This window comes from Idiotropiscis lumnitzeri, chromosome 3, assembly GCF_059441095.1.
Source record: "Idiotropiscis lumnitzeri isolate Australia: NSW breed Sydney's pygmy pipehorse chromosome 3, RoL_Ilum_1.0, whole genome shotgun sequence".
Taxonomy (NCBI): domain Eukaryota; kingdom Metazoa; phylum Chordata; class Actinopteri; order Syngnathiformes; family Syngnathidae; genus Idiotropiscis; species Idiotropiscis lumnitzeri.
In genome coordinates, this window is record NC_142393.1 from 23,872,699 (window position 1) to 23,893,608 (window position 20,910).

General features: G+C 41.3%; 2 protein-coding genes across 3 annotated transcripts in view; both read left to right on the forward strand.

The window, feature by feature from the left end:
- The first annotated feature begins 242 nt into the window (after positions 1-242).
- On the forward strand, positions 243-10,198 carry kansl2 (KAT8 regulatory NSL complex subunit 2). Its single transcript, XM_088289362.1, has 10 exons — positions 243-326; positions 3,921-4,181; positions 5,293-5,465; positions 5,737-5,854; positions 6,486-6,649; positions 6,730-6,893; positions 7,926-8,022; positions 9,436-9,689; positions 9,765-9,956; positions 10,033-10,198. Exons 2-10 carry the CDS (start codon positions 3,928-3,930, stop codon positions 10,075-10,077), a joined length of 1,461 nt encoding a protein of 486 aa, XP_088145488.1. The 5' UTR covers positions 243-326; positions 3,921-3,927; the 3' UTR covers positions 10,078-10,198.
- A 1,359-nt stretch (positions 10,199-11,557) lies between these two features.
- The window catches only part of nckap5l (NCK-associated protein 5-like), a 38,519-nt gene continuing 29,166 nt past the window's right edge, over positions 11,558-20,910 (forward strand). For both annotated transcript variants that reach the window (XM_088289363.1, XM_088289366.1), the window contains exon 1: positions 11,558-11,805. The gene's annotated coding sequence lies outside the window, so the exon portion shown is untranslated. The remainder of the gene's footprint in view (positions 11,806-20,910) is intronic.

The following is a 20,910-nucleotide window of genomic DNA, read 5'->3' on the forward strand; positions in this document are numbered from 1 at the left end:
GGTCATGAATGACATGTTAGTGGAATTACTTCCAGGTAACCTGTTGTATGTGAACACTTGCTTTTACATATGTAGGTTTTTTTCATATTAAAGTCAATAAATACTTTAAGGGAATACTTTAAAATGTTTCCTAATTCTAATTTCACGAAAATATAGGTCTACCACTTTGATGGGCAACAATCTACACTAGTGAGCTCATTGAAGTGCGACATTTGACCAATCAGAGCTCGTGGAGGGCGGGCTGTAGTCTACTGCGTGGCCGTTGTAAAAGTACGGCGCTTCATTGTGCTTCAGCAGCTCGGTTGCGGCGGATCACCTCGAGAGAGGTACGTGACGTAGATAATTGCTTTAAATAGACAGTTTAACTCGTCATATTATCATGGGAAAAAATGATCGCCCTCCGTTAGATGTTACTGTGCTTCATAGGCACAGCAAGGCGCAAAGTGTTGGTCGCAAGATGAGGATAACAAGCGTTAGCTTAGCTACAGTTAGCAACTCCCAGACAAAGATGGCGCTGCCGTCAAAGAGTGACGCACTTTTTTAAAAGCTTTATTTACAATTGTGTTCACAGACAATCAATAAATAAAAAAGCGGTTTAAATGTGCAGCATATGAAAATAATTCACCTCAATCAATAATAAGGGGAAAACAAGCCAGGGGTACATTTATGATGCATTTATGTTTATAAACGTAGTTTGACGCATAGAGTGACGCAGATCGTAGAGGCGGGCTGCAACGCGGCGTGCTTGGTTGGGTTTCGGGAAGACTCTACCAAGCAAATTTCTGCAACTTTAGTTTTTATGACTTGTTTTATTGCTATTTATGTTAACAACCCTCCATGCCTACCTACGTTTATTGGCATAATGTGAAGACGCTGTTCCCTGTCCACCGTGAGAAAAGTCACCTGCGCGTACCGTCTGTAAACACGTCATGTTAAATTTATTGAAAGTATGTGACAACAAAGTCGTTTTTATTTCAGAAAGACAATTGTCATCCCAAAGATCTTGCATAAAGGTATAAAATGGTGTTCAAATGTTTTCAATATGTTCATAATTAATGTAATAATGACTTAAAATTAAAACAGTGGCTAAACGATGTTCTTTCCAAATCAAAACATTGAAATGCCCTGTGACCGAGTGTTTGCGCGAACGAAGCAATGTGCAGCTGTTTAGGGACAAGTAAGGGCAAAGAGAAGCATTTTGAGTCGCGATAAGCATCGGGAATGATTTCGACGTGGTCACACAAAAATATCATCACGGCCCCCCATGACACTTGCTTGTTTTGTTTGTTAGTTTTTTTTAAATGAAAATCGTTATTCCAACAAACTATCAGATCTGTTATGCACTATATAAAGATAAATATGTCCTTTATTAGTCCCACAATGGGGAAATTTGCAGTGTTACAGCAGCAAAGATATTGGTCACACAAAGATAGCGGCGTAACATTAGCAGCAAACATTCAGAAAAAGCTATGCGAATATACACAGTATGTACGTATATGCACAAATCCCCATGTATATACACACTTACAACTCTCAACATATGCATGTGTAAGGAACCTCTCATAATATGTGTACATAGTGCAGAGGGAAGTCTGTCCATGGTACAGAGGGGAAATAAATAAAAATGCTGTAATGATCAAAACACTGCAATGGTAAAAAGTACTACAATGATAAAAATTCTGCAATGGTGAACAAAAAATATCGTTGGTCAATATAAGTATAAATTAAAGTACAGTAGTAGGGTGTATTGAGTATTGCATAATATATATGATATAATGCTAAGATCGAGGTAAATGAATCATTAATTAATATAAAAGACAGTTTATGCACTACAAGTATAAACTTCATAAATATTTTGACGTGTAGTTTGTTCAGCGTTCACCACGATAACATTCTGCCCATAGGTGTGTGTCATAAACGCAAGTATTACACTGTAAACTTTTATTTGTCATGGCTCAAGGAGGTCCTCAATATCGTCTCAGTATGTGTGCTTAAACTTTGGTCACACATTTATCAAAGACTTACACTGCTTGCACACATCCAACAAACACTCCCTCACACGTGTGCTCCGACATACGACTGCAGCCAAAACATCACAGAAGAGGCACATTTTCTAACCTGTCCATTGGCTCTCAAGTTCTAACTCATTGACAAAGCCTTTTAGCGAGGAGACTTGTTTATATCAGGCAAGGCATCTTTTGGCTTGCCTCCACCGCCCAGAAGCCAAACCCACCGCGCTGTCTCTGCCTGCAGGAGAGTTGTGCACAGTCAGAAGACATGTCTGTGGGTGTGTGCGTGTCACACCAATTACCATGCTACAAAAAAAATCATGTAATATACTGTTTTATTTGGCAAGATATTTCCAAATTAAGATTTTGTAGCTTTCTGAACCTTAAATCCTATACAATGTAAATGTATTTGTGTAGTGCTTTTCACAACAGCTGCAGGTGTAACGAAGCACTTTACATACAGTATTACATGAAATAGCAATAATTCAATAACGACAGTGAAAGCAGCCAGTTAAAACGCAAAATAAATATACTAGCACATATACATGAGACACCTTAGAACAATGGATAGCCTCATGTTGGGTACAAAGCCAAAGAATAAAAATGTCTTCAAATGAGTTTTAAAAATAAACAGAAAGGAGGCTTGCCTAACAATTAATGGGAGATTGTTCCAGTAGGAAATACTGGCAGCAGAAAAGGCGCGATCTCTCCTGAGGCTCCGCTTCGTGTCTGGTCTGCAGACCTGATGTAGCGCATAGGGGTGAAAGATCTCAGAGAGGTACTCTGGAGCGAGGTCATTTGAAGATTTGAACACCAACAGAAGTATCTTGAAAAGGAACTCTAAAATGCAATGGGAGCCGTCGATGAGAGGCCAGAATTGTTTGTCGCAACAGTTATTGATGGCCAACAGTCATGTCTAACATAAACAATTGTTTGCCTTGAGCATTTTTCTTTTTGACCGAGCTGATCAAAGTACTCGAGGTCTCTTTTCAGCCCTAGTTTGATGTTGACGCTTCTCAGAGCACTTCTTCTGAATTGTTCACTGTGGTGATAGCTTTGGGAAAGAAGCTCGTTTGTTTGAGCTCTTCAGTGGCATTTTCATAATCAGTGACTCGATTAGAGATGTTCATTAACTTCAAGTTGTCAATCGTCAGAATCCAGCCTCTTGCCTGTAAATATTTTCAGATTCCTGTAGTCTTTAATGAAAGCCAAGTGACCTTCTGTTGAATCCAAATAGCACATTTGCTAACATTGGCTTTTACTTTTACTTTTGAAAACAAACACATGTTTTTTTTACAGATTTTTCTGATTGCCTTTCTGGACCAAACCAGTAACTGAATGTTGCACATTTTTTTCCAGAATTTTACAAATGTCTTATTTTTATTCAACACTAAGATAATCTGCTTTCACAGAGGACTGCAGAAATCTGAGAGTGTTTCTCATTAAGAATCTGAAATCAGAGGATTTGGACAATTTTAAATCAAACTAAGGCTCGAAATGATTCATTGATTTATCCAAAAAAAAAAAAAAGGTTGTTTATCTATGTGTGCCCTGCGATTGGCTGGTAACCAGTTCAGGGTGTACTGCTCGAAGATAGCTGGGATAGGCTCCAGCACCCACTGGGACCCTTGTTAGTCGAAGCGGTACAGATAATGGATGGATGGATTTTCAAAAATAGTTGTTGATTAATTTGGCCATTGATTCGTTGTTGACTGTTGCACCTCTAATATCAACACTCACGACTGTTCTCATCAACACATCATCATGTGATTAACAAAATAATAAATGAAAATGCTTTAAGCGACCATGGGTTCCTTGAATAGGCCATGTAACTTAAATGTATGATTTATTTATTTTGCTACTTTTTATCTTGTCCACTAAGATGCACGTTGTTATGAATCTGTTTTTCAGAGTCGCGATGAACAGGATCCGAATCCATGTCCTGCCGAGCAGTCGCAACCGGCTGACGCAGCAGCCAACGCGTCCGCAGGAGGCCCTGACTTGCGCCTTCACGCAGCGGCCATGCTCGCAGCCTCGCCTGGACGGCTTGGAGTTCTGCATCAAACACATTCTGGAAGACAAAAGCGCCCCCTACAAGCAATGCAATTACATCTCCACCAAGAATGGCAAACGCTGCCCCAACGCTGCACCCAAGGTTGAGAGGAAAGATGGGTAAGCTATACAGGAAGAGCTCATCCTGGAACACTTTTGCAGAAGTTAATAAGTAACAAAATATATTATTTAAAAATGTCCCGACATAGAAAACATGTTTACATACAGGCCATCCCCACATCATCCACAAAGACTGACAGCTTGCTCACTTCCAATAGAGCTGCTCCTGTTGGCTGACTTTTTCCGAAAAAATGAGGATCTGTCAACTCTAAATCAACAAGATACATTTTATCGGAATTCCAATAACCTAGACGTCTTCCACGATGGACACAATGGATAGACATACCATCTTTCATGTAATCCAGACACAGGTGTAACCCGCTGCCGTCGTCCACTCGGGGGCAAGATGGCTCCGTTTTCCGGTCATCTCATTAAGAAAATCTTGTCATTTGCGTTGAGAGTCCCGCTGACTAAATCCCTGGTTAGATTTTCAGAAAAAATGTGGCAGGAGGCCGGGGTAATAGTAAGACACAAGTCTACAAGAGACAAAGACAGCAGGGAAGATATGAGTTGGTGCTTGAAGGTGTGCCAGCAACATTACGCAGGTCTACTGAGTTGTCATTGACTAAAGTGCATTCCGCCCCTAGTGAGCACCGTGCAGATTGTGAGTTGCACAAGTTATACATTACGTTAATGGTGAGAATACTAACAATTCTGTGCATTAATTTCAATCAAAAACTGTTCGTCTGACTTTTTGAAGTATCAATATACTGTTTAATGCTAGGATTACTGAATTTGTGTGTCTATCCATCCATCCATGATCAACGATACTATCATTTATAAAAATGACTCCTTTACCACTGCACCTAAAAACCCATATTGATTGGTAGTTTCAAACCTAAATGAGTCTTCTCTTCAGAATGTCCGCTTTCAATTTATCGATTCGTTTTTCTTTTTCTCTCCACCTCTCAAACTCGAAACATTACATTTTATATTATAAAACTAAGCTGTTACCATTCCATTTAGCAATATCTTTGGACCTCAGGATTATTTTGTTGATTTTTGGCCATTACAAATTGGACAATAAAATTTTATCTTTATAGCAATTTGTGCTGCATTCATTCATTCAGTTGCTTTCCAACCTTCTCATTTATTTTTTTTATTTTTTAAGCGTGACATTCTGCGCTGAGCATGCCCGCAGGAACGCCATGGCCCTCCGCGCTCAGATGAGGAAGGCATCCTCTGGTCCGTCACCAGAGACGCTCTTGTCCCAGCTGAGCGGGTACGGCCGTGCGGAGACGCGCGGCCTCGATGGCGGTCGCTCTGAAGCCAGTCGTATTCTTGGTAAATACTTGTCATCTCCAATGTTCCATGAGATAACTGGGGATGTTATGTCGGTCATGTGCATGGCCCATTAGTAAGAGCAAAATATTTTGAGTTCACTACTCATCTCGGCTTGTAAATAGATCCCATCTCCGCAACTTTACTTGGAAAAAAAAATAATAGTGATCCAAGCTTTGCGTCATTGGTCTTGTCTTTTAAAAAAATAAAAAAAATTGTGCAGACTTATGTATGGCGTGCGTGCATGGTCATGGGTGTGATGTGTTTTCTCCAGATGAAGACAGTCCAATGAGCGAGGAGGAGCAGGGTCCGCTGGTACTGGACCAGACGTGGCGAGGAGACCCCGAAAGTGAGGCTGACAGCATCGACAGTGACCATGAGGATCCGCTCAAGTAAGTCGGATGTTGTTTGTTCTCTAGCGCCAAACAAAGCTCTGAGCACAATGGCCTCAGAAGTTAATATTGTTAGCATTTAGGCACCGTTGACCACTTGTGCACATTTGTGTCACAAAATCACAAATGATAAAAATACCAATTGCTGCTTTCCTATTTGCCATTTTATCTTTTCTTGACTCAGTAAAACATGGGTACTCTACCAACTGCTTTCATGAGCGGCACCTTTGCCTGCTTGCCGGGCGTCTCCTGGAGTCGTCCGTTGTCCTGCTGTTTGCTGTCGGGCCGGCAAGCTATCCGTTTATTTTGATGAGTAAAAATAGGCAGGTCATCTACCTTTGAGTTGGCTAGTTTTGTTAACATGAATGACACGCTAACGCTTCCTTGCAGAACGAAGCTTGTGTTCTAGAGAAGTTTACGTGCATGTAAATATCCGCCTAGTACACGGAGTTGCTTAATTTATTGCATCACTCATGGCTCTAAGATCTTTGAAAAGAGTTTTTTGAAGATGTTATACAGATGTTTACTGTTGAGAAGTAAAAGCTATGTGTAGGGCCGGGTGGCTTGGCATGAGCGCAGGTTACGATGTGAATGACGTGCTCTGTGACATATTGTTCATGCACTCCCGCAGACATGCTGGCGTGTACACTGCAGAGGAGGTGGCGCTCTTCACTCGAGAAAAACTCATCAGGCTGCAGTCGCTCTACATCGACCAATTCAAACGCCTCCAGCATCTGCTCAAGGAGAAGAAGCGCAGATACCTGCACAACCGCAAAATTGAGCATGAAACCATCGGTGAATATTCATATTCATATCGCCAATCACTTCTCGCATGATGTCACCGCCCCGACTGAGTGTTTGGTTTTCCTCAACAGGAAACAGTTTATTGACGGGACCCGAAGGCCTGTCCATGAAGGAGAGGGAAAATCTGAAAAAGCTCAAAGCTCTCCGTCGCTACCGCCGTCGCTACGGCGTGGAGGCTCTGCTGCACCGCCAGCTGAGAGAGCGAAGACAGACGGTGACCGAGGGGGCTCCTCAGGTGCACAACTAAAGCCCCTGCGCACACACACACACACGCATTTGATGCCCTTCACCGCATACAGATAGATTTTGATTCCGATGACTATATTGATCCCGCTGCGGACGATTAATTTGCAGCTTTTTGCTTCAAATGCACATTCCGCCTCAACAAACACTTGACTCATTGACTGGCAACCATTTTCAAAGTAGAGTTCTCCACATTGTCTGCCGTTTTATAGTCTTTTCAATCTACCAAGAGAAAGAGTAGACTGGCTACTTTCACCAGATTATTATTTTTTTTTTTTAATGATTGACTGATATAAAGTATAATAAAGATACATGTGCTTGGTTTTATTGACAGAGTGTCAATAGCTCAACAATTTATTTTTTTTGTTTCCTGAAAAGTGAACGTTTGGAAATTTGGTTTCTGCCCAACGCCAACGATTGTGTACCGGTGGATAACAAGCGACGCGTTATGGTAGAGTCTGTGTGAAAGTTGGCGTCGACGCTGTGGGGTTATGAATGCCCGCAATCTTGCCAATTTGCTTTGATGGCCATCCATCAATTATCTGAGCCGCTTCTCCTCACCAGAGCCGCCTATCCCAGCTTTCTTCGGGCAGCAGGCAGGACACACTCTGAACTGGTTGCCAGCCAATCGAAGATCTTTGGATTTCATCCGAGATAAATTTGCAAAAGATTCATGTGTACCATCGCGAAAGATGGCGGCCTGAATGAAACATGTATTTCCCGCCTCCTGAGACATAAAACGATATCGGCCAGGGCAATCAGATTTTCGTATCATGCCGTTTATGCAAATAATATAGATGGTCAGTTCCTGATGAAAGCAAGATGCATTGGTTAGCTCATTTGGACGACTACAGCCACGTAGTTCAGTGCTCAGCTGTCTTGACTGACAGAGGTAAAAACTGTGGCTTTAATGTGTTGTTAAAAAGGGCTGGAGAAGGCCAGCTTCAGGCTTTATTGTGCCATGCTGGACTGGAAGTAAAAAAAATCCAAAACAATTGACTTTTATGCCATTTTCCATTTGTAGGTACACACACGAGTGGTGCAGGAGAAATGCATTTCCTTGGTGGATGGCAGTCGATGCCCCAATCCTTGCCTTCCCCTGACTCGCCACTGTGTCTCCCGTATCCTCACAAAAGACGAGAATCTTTTGGCCCCATTGTGACCGGTCGCTTATAGTAGCTTCTGTCGTCCGTTTTTGTGCTGGGAAGTTTACGCACGGCAGAGTCTGTGCCATTTCAGCAAGATATTGGGAAATATGACTGATCTACAAAACTTAACTTTTAGGGGTGTAACAATTAATTGATTAATCAACAACTCATCGATAATATTCAACTTTTTTTCAGGAAGATTGTTGGGAATGCAACAAACAGCCCACCAAGCAATTTCGGCTGAAGTACAGGAAAGAAAAAAAAAACTCTTTCAAAAATTGTTAACTTCTTCCAAATTCTGACAGGGAATGTGAACTTAGGAGCACAATTGCACTCTGAAATGTTGCCGTTTTCCTGGCGCTTTACTTCCAAATGTAATTACTCAGTGTGAAATGTGGGCCTGTTTATTTGAACACAAAGCTATTATTCTCTTGAATGAGTGGCAAATAGAATTTTATCTTCTGCCATCAAGTGGAAGAAATGTCATGAGCAATGTGGCAAGACTTCTGGTTGAAATGGTAGTTCCTGAAAATATTCACCTCCATCTTTTTTGCGTGATTGTGACCGCGGTGACTGTTTGTGATCATTCGTCACTCCCGAGTGCTTAATTCTGGAGAAATTTAGTTTTGGGATGGGGATTTTAAAATTTTTATTATAAAGTTTTATTTATTTATTTTTACATTTACCTCATTTAATCTTCTGCTCACGTTTGATCTTCTCCAATTGGTTGACAGATTTCAGTTTAAAATATCCACCAATGAGTTCATATGAGTTTGAATTGCGAGGGGTTCTGCAAGTCGAAGGGTCGAAATGAATCTGACCTTTCAAATGGCTTCCCTTGTCCTGACTTGACTTACCTAGCACAAACGGAACCATAGTCACCAATTGTTTTTTTTTCTTAAATACACTTGTGGGGTATTTTGGAGTTTGAAGTGCTTGTTAAATTTTTAATTTTTTATTTTTGAAAATACCACAAAGATGGCAACCACGGATAACTAATTCCGCCTGTCACTGTAGATCATTGACATCGATAACAAAACCTACAATTAGGAGCGTACCTGATCTCAGTCACTGTATTGTCATATCACTTAACACAGTGAAACCGTTTTGGTTTTTGAACCAATTGGTGGCTCTCTGTGGACTAGGGTAAGCTTTTTTATTTATTTATTTTGTTAGTTTTTCTTTTGGGGGCCATAGGCCTTGTCTTCCAATCGGTTCTGTTTGCCACTCAGAATGTTGGGCTTTTACTACCTGCGCTCAAAAAGTCAATTTGTGTCCTCATGTTTGTGAAGACACAACATGGCTGTCAGGCTCTTGCCATGTTCCCTCATGCCAACTGTTGAGCGATTTGGACCCCTTCCGTGATCCTTGACATTATTGCCTCAGACATTTTCCAGGACGGCAATCAGGTCCTTTTCAAAAGCTGTCCGGGCACCAAGGACGTCCCGTGCGAGCGCACGGTGCACATGGGCCAGTCGGACGACCCCCGCTGCCCGCTCCATCTCCCCCTCCCACCCCCCATGTATCGGCCAGAGCGGGAGCCCCCTCAACAGGAACATCCCAGCCCCGTTGCCAGAGAGCTGTACCTGAGCGCCGCCGAACTCCGGCCCACCGAGAGCCTTCCTCTAGAATTCAGCGACGTGCGTGGAATGGGACAATGAGGGGTCCTCTTTGCTGTCAGCGACATTTAATGTGTCGTTCCACCTCTTCTGCAGGACCTGGATGTGGAAGGAGACGGTATGCAGGGCCCTCCATCGCCCCTGCAGTTTGACACGGCGCTGGCCCTGGAGGACCATACCATTCGGGCCATTGCTGAGGCCCCGATGGACTTCCTGACCGCAGACGACCCGGATCAGGTGGACCTGGACGCGTCAGGACAGGACGTCAACGACATTGCGGACGACCAGGTTTGTTTCGGTTGCTCGCTTTGGTACGGGACCGAGCCACTTTGTTTTCAATGACTCAGCCGTGTTCTTCCTGCAGGTGGTGTCTGAGGAGATGCGAGCCAAAGAAGACGCACCCAGATGAAGAAAGCGACATCTTCGTTTTCCTTTCTGCAAAGACTGTCACCCATTTGAGACATTTTAAGTGTTCGCTGACTGCTCTTTGATTGGTCCTGTCTACTTGCATTAAACTGCACTCATCATCATCCTGTTTATTAATTTGAGTACAAAATGTATTTTTCCTATTTGTGGGCACTGCCAAAAACTGCCAGTAGTCAAGTCAAATGTATTTTTATACCCATTAATCACAGACAGTCTCAAACCTGATCTGTAGTAAATGGCACTAATTTCTTATCATTTACCATATTAATAATTGAAATGGCAAATGTATAACAAACTGTTCCAAAAACATTTTAATATTATTTCAAATACATTTGAAAACATGGAACATGGCTGGTAGAAACAATTTATTTTTTTTAAATGCACAAACAGACTTGGTCGTAACTTCTCACGCCAACAACCTTAACATTGCTACTTTTGGAAAACATCACTTTAATGACTCCGTAGTCACAAATGTGCTACTTTCCGTGTAAACCGGGCTTTATAACATTTTCAGGTGTGAAACTCCAAATAGGTGCGTTTTTAGCATTGTAGGGTACGTTTCTGCGGAAGAGTGGACGAAGTCCAAGGTTTGGCATCTCTTGTCCGATCTTCCTGCATGGAGTTCACATCTTCTGTGCACGTGTGACAGTTTGTGGGTAGGCTGGCGACTTACTCATACAAACAACAAAATAATTTACTGCAGGCTCTAAACTGTACATTGTTACTATCTTGCTCTCAGTATATAATATTTTTTTTAATTGTTCCATTGATTAATTGAATAATCTGATGAAAAATATTTTTGCATTAAAGTTGGTTGCAAAATCAAGAATTACTGTTTATTCACTCTCTAATAATGTGATGCAGTTACTGTTTTGGTTCCTAACGTCAGAAAATCAGCTAAAATGTTGAACTGTATTTTCCAAAGTGAAAACAGATGTTTGCAAGTGCCTTTCTTTTTTTGAAAAACACAAAGAAAATCAGTCTGCTCTCATGGACGACAGAAATTTATGAAGAGGCTAAAATTCGGGAGATTTCGAGAATGTCACGTTTAAAACGAGAATGTCACGTTTAATAAGTCTGAAAAACCAATTACCATAAAAGTTGACAAACTTTAGAATATACAAGTTGTTGATAGATTAATGATCAATTGAGTGTTGCACCCGTGGTAGTGAGCCGCGAATATGCAAGTCTGCATTATTCTAATGACGTCTTAACAAGCGGGACATTTTTTGTTGGTCATTTTCTGCGAATAATTCATTGAAAATATTTGAAATTTTGCAGTAGTTTTTCGAATAAATCAAAAGCTCGGCATACTAAAAATAAGTCATGTACCTAACACAGTATCTAATCAGAGTCGGGTCGTCATTTTTTTTCAGTGGTAAGTAGCGCCTTACATGCAGCTGTGCACGTCCAGAACAAGCAAGTGCTAAATAAAATGGGAGACGTGTCAGAAGGACACGAAAAAGATGATGAAAGCTTGAAGAAGCGTTTGCACAAGTATGTACTGGAGTTGTATTTGGCAGCAAAAGGACAGCGTGGAGAAAAAAATGGGGGGCGGGTAGAGCAGAATCACGCAATGACATCACTTTTCCTCAACCCAAACACGCCACAGAGGAGCGTCAAGGAGGAGGAGAAATGAGCCCAGCAGCAACAGCAAAAGGAGATTCTCCATTTCAGCCAAACCGGCGTCGAGGACCTCCAAGAAAATGAGGTAAGCGCGTTTGTCCTAATGTCGTTAACGGGGCTGAGCATGAAGAAAGGCTGGGCGGCGGTGGTGGTGGTGGTGGTGATGGTTCAAGTCGGGCTGGACTGCGGAGAAGGCTTTGCTTTGCTTGCTTGGATTGGTTTGGCTGCCGCCTGTCGCAAACCAGCAGGCCGAGCAAGGGCGGTGTAGTTTGGGATTGAGAATGGGAGGGCCTGCCTGCTTATTGGAGCCCCCGGCCCGGCCCGGCGTTCGGGGTCTTGGGCTCCATTTCCCCTCTCTTTTTTTCCTCTTTCTTTTTCCTTTGCATGGACGGCAGCTGCCACTCATTATGTAGGATGGTCAGATAACTATTTAAAGCAGAATGCCCCTAATTGCCCCTCACTTGTAATTATTTTGGAATCGTTCAAAATCAATACCGAGCAAAAAAAAAAAGGTTAGAAGAAGACAGGGAGAGGCTATCAAAACAGGATACAGTTTCAAATTTGGGTGGTAATTTAGTTTTTTTTCCTTTTTACGATATGAAACAATATTACAATTATATAATGTAATACAAAGAGAAATCTGAAGACATACCTTACCCAAGAGATCATCTGTATCTCATATCCAACAAGGTCCAAGACTGGTCTCCATCTTCTTTCAAAGATAGGAGTCTTCAGCTGTAGTTGTGCTGCCAATTGTTCCATTGAGTATATTGTTTGGTATACTGTATATCTCTTATTAATCCATTGTACAACTGTAGGTGGTTTCAGGTTTCAGCCAGTTAAGTGTTATCATTTTTCTTGCAGTCAGTAGGAGGAGCTGGGGCAAAAAAAAAAAAAAGATCATGGGACAAACCATCAGAAAGTAAATCCAATCATAATATTAAAGGATCAAATGGCAGGTCAATTCAATAATATTTTCTTTTATTTCTTTAACATCAATCCAAAAATATATGATGCGGCAGCTCCAAAAATGTGGGTTTTTATCACACATAAAGTCCTCAAAAAAATCTTAGCTTTCCAACCAATCTCCTTCCGCAGTTGCCCCCCCCCATCTCCCCAGGTATCATCATCCATTGTCACATTCAGTTCCATTTCCCATTATTATGAGTTGTGTTGTTTGACATATGCCTCAGCAGTATTTGAAACAACAAGGACACTTGCTTTTCTTTACCATTTCATTCTCAGTCAAATGAATGAAATGATTTTCTATTTATGTTGGTTGCATTCTGATATGATCCCAATCCTTGATGTTTTCTTATAAAATTTCTTATTTGTAAGCACTGTAATAGTCACTTGAGGGTAGGTTAAATTTGTTAGTACTTTAGTTATGGAAAGGTCAAATGTTTTAGTTGCATTTCCTTCAAACAACTAAGTTGCTGTGATGAGTTTTTTCTTTGCTCATCTATCAAAGCCTCTGTTCTCTTGAGATGGAAGGAATTCCATATTATCACATATGGACATGGCTCGAGGTTGTTTCTGGACCTTGTTTTGAGTCTACGGTGTTTTTAAGATGTAAATTTGTAATTTGATGATTTTTTTTTCAGCAGTGGAATAATTAAGAGGAAAATACTTGTTAATGAATGTTCCTCAGATTTCTCCCACTGTGTCTCTGAATCCCGATTTATCCAGACCGCTACTGCTTTTATTTTGGCCACCCAATAATAGGTTGCTATTATCGAGTCCCAGCCTTCCGTTTTCTTTACCAGACATCGGGAATTACAGGAGAACCCTTGACCTTTTGGTATCCCAAATACATTTTGATATTGAATAGACTCGTGAAGTCAGGTAAAAAAAAAAAAATTGATATTGTATTCATCCTTACAAGTATTAATGCGGCATTCTGATTAATATTGCATTCGTAAAATGTGAATTGAGCCACAAAATCCACCCATTTTTGTCCATCTGAGGGGGAGGCTAGTTTGCTGACGAATGAAATTGACATCACAGATGCTCAGAGCTCAGCTAATGACCAATCACGAGTTCTTGTCGTGATTGTCGTTACCTGAGCCGTGAGTAACTGTGATGTCAAAGAATATTATTATATGCAGTCAATATTCGTGTTAAAGTTAAAATTCCTGTCTCTGAAACATTTGTAATAACTCATTTCCATACATGAGCAGATAGTTACTGCCGTCGACATGGTTTTTGTGATCAATTGAAATATCTTGATCTAAATCGGGACACACAGACATCGATGACGCGGATAGTGTCATTTCTGTTTCTTACTTTCTACCATCAATAAAAGACAAATTCATATCTTTCACCACACTAATAAAATAGTGTGGTTCTATGCTCTGTCTGAGTTTATTTATGTTTATCTCTGCTTGTGTATTGTTGGAGGGTTGCACAAGATTAAGATTACTTGCGACTAGAGCTCGCGCAGAACACAAACCACTGTTGCGCTCAATGGAGGTATTACGATGTGCGTTCATATGACCGAATATTTGCGTTAGAAAAGGAGCAACTCAGTCGGCTAATTCTGTTTAAAAAAAAAATATATGATCATATTCAGAGTTTCGTGGGTGTTTACATAGCCTCTCAAAACCCAAATATTGATAATATTTGAGTTTGGAAAGGGTTATTGACTGCATGTTAAACGTAGTCCTTTTCTGTCGACAGCAAGTGGCAAAATGGCCGCCCCGAGATGAATAAAAACGGAGAGATTTTGCTGCTTAATTCATAGTCCATAAAAGTAATAATTATCAGAATATTTTGTTTAGACGAGGGATGCTGCATATAACCTGTAATTGTAAGGAACATTTTTGACTTCCGTTTTAAATGCAGACTGAGGTATAAAAATAGGGAGGCTTGGAAGAACATTTGTTCTTATACATTCAGTCCTTCCCAGGAGAGCGAGCAAAGTACATCCCATTTATTCAAATTGATTTTAATTTCCTTGGAGAATTTGCCATAATCTGATTTAGAAAAAACAACCGACTGTAAAATTAGAGTTTCAAGCGAAGGTTCTGGTTTCAAAGTCAGGATTCAGATGAGGGTTAGGGTTTCAAAGTCGGGTTTTAAACAAAGGTCAGGGCCTCAAATGCGTCTTTCAAGCCAGAGCATAGTGGCGAGAGAAAAAATGGTTGTCTTAATGCACTTGTCATGTTCATCATCAGTTTCATGATGGGCCAAAAATAGTCGTCGTGTTGAAAAGAATCATAGCCGTATGTTTTCAAAGGCTGTTTTCAACATCACATATTTATCTTTATTTATGATTATTGATGAGAATGAATTATATTGTAAAAGCGGGTCGCAAAATGCCAGTATCGAAGTGGCAGACAGCAGTTAAGGAGCACGCCGTTCAGTCATACAATAAACGTGACATTTTGGTCACAGAGGAAGAGTGAAAAGAAGGAAGTCCGCTTAATTGCACAAGTTAGTTGCTCGTGCAAAAAGGAACTCCACATTTCATGTTTAGCTTTCAAATACAAACGACTTCTTTCTCTCCTTAAAGCAAAAAAGAAGGCCTGGGAACCCATTCTACTTTTTATGAAAGACCACCACACGCCACTCGGGGTCCGTATTCATTTTTTGAACTCTTCTTTAGGCAGGTAAGGCACGGAACATATTATCATGTGCAATGCTGACGTGGCTGCAGACAGCAGACGCAAACAGAAAATAACAAAAAGCCTTTTCAACAAGGTTTGATTAGGGTTTCCGACCCCCCCCCCCTCAAAAAAAGAAAAGAAAAGACAACCAGGAGATTATGAGCTTGTCGCTTCTTGCTTGTTTCATCTGGGTAACGGATGTATTCACCACGTTCACAGTTTTAACAACAACTACATTGCTAGCAATGTCTCTCAATAATAAGCATCTCTGGTGAGTATGTTGTATTTTATTTAGTTTTATATTCGTATCTTGTTGGATAAATGATTGTGAACTGTTATACTGTAGTGATGAGATTTAGAGTTGAATATTATAATAGTCACTGATAGTTAGTGGTGCATTCGTCTGATTTCAATGCAGGTGTGTTTTTGTTTTGACCAATCACAGCAATGAATGAAAATGTCCACGAGTGGAGCAAGCTTTTACATCACACAATTTCCAAATCCAGTCGTTAACCAGCTAAAAATGCACAAATCGCTTCTTGCTTTTCATCTTTTGAAAAGGAGACTGTGGGTAATTCTCCAAGAGTTAAAAATCAAAGTGGCACTTTTCTGTATGCGGCGGCCCTCTGAGGAAAAATGTTCGACACTGATCTAGGTTCTGAAGTCAAAGTGGCCAATCCAACCAGACTCAGCATTTTGACAGGAAATGTTGTCATGTTTCTAATATTAAAGTGTGCAGACCAGGTTAGGTTAGGGTTTCAAGGTTCTGGATTGAGGGCAAGTTCGGGGTTCAAATTAGGGAGTTAAAAACTGAGTTAGGTTTTCAAGTTAGGGTTTTAAGCCAAGGTTAATGTTTTAAACAATAGTTGGGCTTTTCTTGGCCCAAGTCGGAAATTCCGATGCGAGCGAGCGAACGAGAACATCCCCGCTGAATTATCCGTGCAGCCTTTTGTCCAATTCAATGACGTGTCGCCTCTGAGCCCGATCCCGAGCCAAATGTGCTCGTCGTCGTCGTCTGAACAAAGACCAGAAAGACTGACGTCGTCCAATTAAGGCTGGGGAAAGAATACTTGCCAGCGCCGCTGTAAAATATTCCACTTTCGCTTAAATCGAGCCCAGTGATAAAAGATTTACGGGATTAGTTATTAATCAGATGGCTGATTTAATTTGATGATAATAGATCTTTTAAAATTGAGATTGATTGTTTGTTTTATACACAGTAAGTATTCCCACCTACGAACCTCTGTCAAACGGAAATTCCCTCACCCGGAAAATGCATTAAAATTTCTACTGCTATATTACATTAATGATAATACGATAATGATGCTTATTAAAAGTGTAATACTGTAGCTTATTTGCTGCCATTGAAGCGAGGAGTAGTTAAAGAGGAGATCATCGCCACCACGGGAGCATAATGTTTAGCTGCGCCAGCTAGAAAACACAACTCGTAACTTGTGCCTCGGTGCGCCTGATTGGTGTGCATGACCTGTCATGAGTCGCATGCCGCTTCTGACTGGTGAGCTTGGCGAGCGAGGAAGGAGATGGCGTTTTGTTGGGAGATTATGTAACCCTTAAAAGTTGTTCTACCTTGTCTTCTGAGTCTGTGGTATGGCGGCTTTTAGTTCTGTGTATTTCTTCTTGCGAATTCGGTGCTAAAAAGAACCGACACGGCAGGACAGTACATGGTTTCGCCTTTATTCATCCATGAACCTTTATTCTCTCTAATTCACCTCTCTCTTTCTCCTGCGCTCATGAAATGCACCATACCAAATCAAGTAAAAAAGGAACACATATTTTAGCAGGATGAAAATAAAGAAATAAATATGTCTTCACAACACAATATTGCAGCTTGCTAAAAGATAATAAATACAAAACAATATATATAACGATAATTCGTTCAATCCCACATGGCACGGTTCATTTGCGAGCCCAACCATTGTTGCAATACTAAATCGGGTGCAACATAACCAGCAAAACTGAACGCACTTTGGTTCGCAGATGAACCCGAGATGGGCGTGGCTCATTGAAGACAAACAACCAACGGGCTTCCAAATGACAAAGCCTCCTTTAAGCCTAATGAGGAGTCTTATTTTCATTTACTCAATCTAAATTGTTTGTGTGACGTTCCATCAAAATATGTTTATGTTGTCACGTTGCTAAGCTGACTAAGTGAACGTTTACACGCACAAACGGCAGTTGTTTTTTTGTTTGTCCCAGGCAAACGCCTGTGAGAGAGGGGATCTCTCCTGATGGCGCAATTTGACACGGCTGGTCCAACTCGTACCGCATGACATCAGCGCAAGTCGAGTGGGTGACTTTATTGCCTGGCGCTTGTCGCTTGTGTCGGCGGCTAATTGCTCCCAGATGTGCCGTGCGCTGCATTGCCTTTTTGGCGGCTGCTGTGCACAACTGCAGATGCGGGAGGAGGGAAAACTTTTCGCTCTTCCGCCTTGACCGACTCTTTGCTTTTGTTTTTGCTTTTTGTTTTTTTTTAAAGTCACAATGAGAAGCTTAATATATCGGCCAATATACAGTATTTTCCCGACTATAAGGCCCACCTGCACATAAGCCGCAGCAACTCTTTCGGGGAAAAAATAAATAAAAAACACAAGCCGCACTAGGCTATGAGCCACAGTTTCCTATGTTGGAAAAAAAAATTGTTGTTTACTGCATGTACAGAACAATTTTGTACTGTGAATGCACATAAAGGTACATAAACTGATTGTTAAAACAGTGCCTTTTAACACGGCAACAACTTTGCTAATTAAAACAGAACAGACCCAAGAGAAAAAAAAAATCGAGGTTTAATTTAGCGTATTTTCTGAACTATAGAGTGCCCCTACCGGCGAAAGAAAAATCCACAGGAAAGTCACACCTTTGTATTAGCCGCATAGTTCATAATCTAGGAAAAAAGTAGCGGTTTATATAGTCCGGAAAATACATTAATCAGCCAGACGATTTATCGGTCGGGCCTTACAACGTTCCATCATAAAAATAATCCAGTCGTTCCTCCCACCAGTTGTTGATTGCAACTGCAATCTTGTCAAATAGAAATAAAGAAAACAACCTGTAATAATCCAGAGTCAAGAAAGGTCCAGGGCATCACGGTTCTCCTTGTGAAGTTAGCGGGATGGGGGCAGACAGGTCTGCCGAGCCTCCTGTGGATAACAATTTTCGGGTGTGCGAGTGTGTGTGTGTGTGTGTTGTGCATGCATGGCCGCACTTTAAAGCTGAGCTCTTCCTTCCTTATCAACCCGTTATCAGGTTTCCACCCCCGGCCCTTAAACCTGCCACCCCTCCCCTCTCTGAGGTGTTAACATGCTTACACATCAAAGGCGCCTGCACCACCAGCATTAGCATCTCCAAATATTGGCGCTACCCCGCCGACTTGCAAGTCGCTCATATCTGAAAACACCCGTATGGCAACTCATTTCCCACATGCAACTTTTTTTTTTTTTTTTTTTGCAGTCCTCTTCCCATTTGTTTTTTCTTTTCTTTTTTTGTGGGGACAAACATGCAATAACTGAATCTTATGTTGCAATAACCCATATCAAATTTATTACATGTATGAAATGTTTTGTTCTGATAGGTGAGGCTTTATATAAAATAAAGGCTAATAAAGCAATCTTATGAAAGGCAGTTCTCCTTTTCAATTTGAGTTGTGAACTGAATCAACACTTGAAATTGTTTCGGGGCGGTGTGGCTCAGTAGTAGAGTGGTCGTTTCCCAGCCTCGAGGTTGTGGGTTCGATTCCCGTCCATTTTGACCAAGTCAAAGTATCCTTGAGCAAGGTACTGAACCCCGAGTTGCGCCTAATGGTATCTGATCAATAGGTAGATGTGACAGCTCTGTGAGGGCCTTAATTGGTGGAAAGGTGCGAAACAAGTGAAAGCATTCACTAGGGCTGCCTCAAACCATTATTTTGCTACTCGACGAATCGCCAACTGTAGTTGCCATTTTTTGACTAATCGGATCATACCTAAATCGCGGCATATTGCTCCAGCAAGCAGCTGCTCTTACAATAACCATCATTAGTTTACAGATTGACTTCTTTAAGGTAATTAAGATGATTGTACAGTCAACTTTTCAACTTTTATCAGCATTCCTGACATGTTTATAAATGAGGGAGCAACTTAAATTGAAGTGATACTGTGGCCTTAACATTTTTAGCTGTAAATGTTTAGTGCATGGGTGGCCAAACAGTCAGAGGCTAAGCGGCACCATTTTTATTGCGTTACTGCAAAGAGTCATTCCCATTCAGTATATCATATTTATGGCGCATATAAAATGCCCCAATCCTGTCCTCTCACTCATCACTATCTCTTTTGGATGTTTTGACAAACTCCGCTTCTTTGTATTGCTTTTTAGCCTGTGCTATGTATGTTCCAAGCAAGTTGATTGGAGTGCTTCATTCATTTTGGGAACAAATGTGTCTACTTTTCTGCCTGAGAGCAAGCAGCTTGTGCTTCCGAAGTTCTGTCCACTTTGGAAAATTCTGGTGATGTTTGCTTGGAGAAGTATCACTGCAGGCTTCCATCCATCTTCTGTACCGCTTCTCCTCACTAGAAATGCTTAAATGATGCCGAACATGTATGAGGCAGAATGACTGCTGAACGCCTTGAGATGACATAAGACAATCGGCTGTGATCACGGATAGCTTTCATGTTTTGGAAGAACTCGGGTCACAATTGTGTCAGCATTCACTGCTTACCGAGTATTCATATAAAGGAGACGGCACGGAAGATAATGTTCCTGTCCACCTCGGTCTCCACAGCAAATGTGCTGGTTCAGCTGGCAAACGCATAAATGTGGTGCTGCCATAACTTCGTACATCAGCTCACAATCTCATCTCATCATAGACGGGCTATAAGAGCTATGAAATTTGGTGCAGGTCCTGCCAGAGTCAGTGATAAAGGGACCCAACACTCTTAAAACGGTCCAGGCCCCCCTATATTCCTGATATAATATGCTAAATAACAGTTATTATTTCACATGTAGTGTCTTTATACTCTGCGATTGGCTGCCAACCAGTCCAGGGTGTACCCCGCCTACAGCCCAAAGCCAGCTGGGATAGGCTCCAGCACGCCTACGACCCTTGTGAGGAGAAGCGGCTTGGATAATTGATGGACTGAGGAACTTTATTCAAAAGCCACTTTCTCTTCGCCACCAAGTGTCTCCCACAAGGTGCTTAGTAAGCCTCTGGGGCAAACATCTTTTGACTTACAATTCTGTAGCATAAGTTGTTGTTCCTTGACTACTGGGTTGTGGGAGAGGATGTTGGTTTCTGTTCGGATAACGTGACTGTGCATGTCCTTGTCCAAACTTTTACTTCCAAGGACCGCAGGCAAAAAATTCACTGGGACTTTCTTCAGCCTTCATTTCTTTTACACACTAAATTTAATGCATCAGTGTTGATAAAAATATGCTCTGAATTATAGTGTAATGCCTTAAGGGATTTGTTTAATTTGATCCGTGGCACGCTCGTAACTCAAGTCTCTTATCTCAAATAATCTTCAATGCTAGAAATCCATTCCAGACTCCCAAAGAAAATGACAAAAATGTGTTTCTTAATGAGGAAAGTA

Coding starts and splice junctions, on each gene's coding strand:
- kansl2 (XM_088289362.1), top strand. CDS start 3,928: ATGAACAGGATCCGAATCCATGTCCTGCCGAGCAGTCGCAACCGGCTG. Junction 5,466..5,736: donor TGAAGCCAGTCGTATTCTTG/GTAAATACTTGT, acceptor TGTTTTCTCCAG/ATGAAGACAGTCCAATGAGC. Junction 5,855..6,485: donor GACCATGAGGATCCGCTCAA/GTAAGTCGGATG, acceptor GCACTCCCGCAG/ACATGCTGGCGTGTACACTG.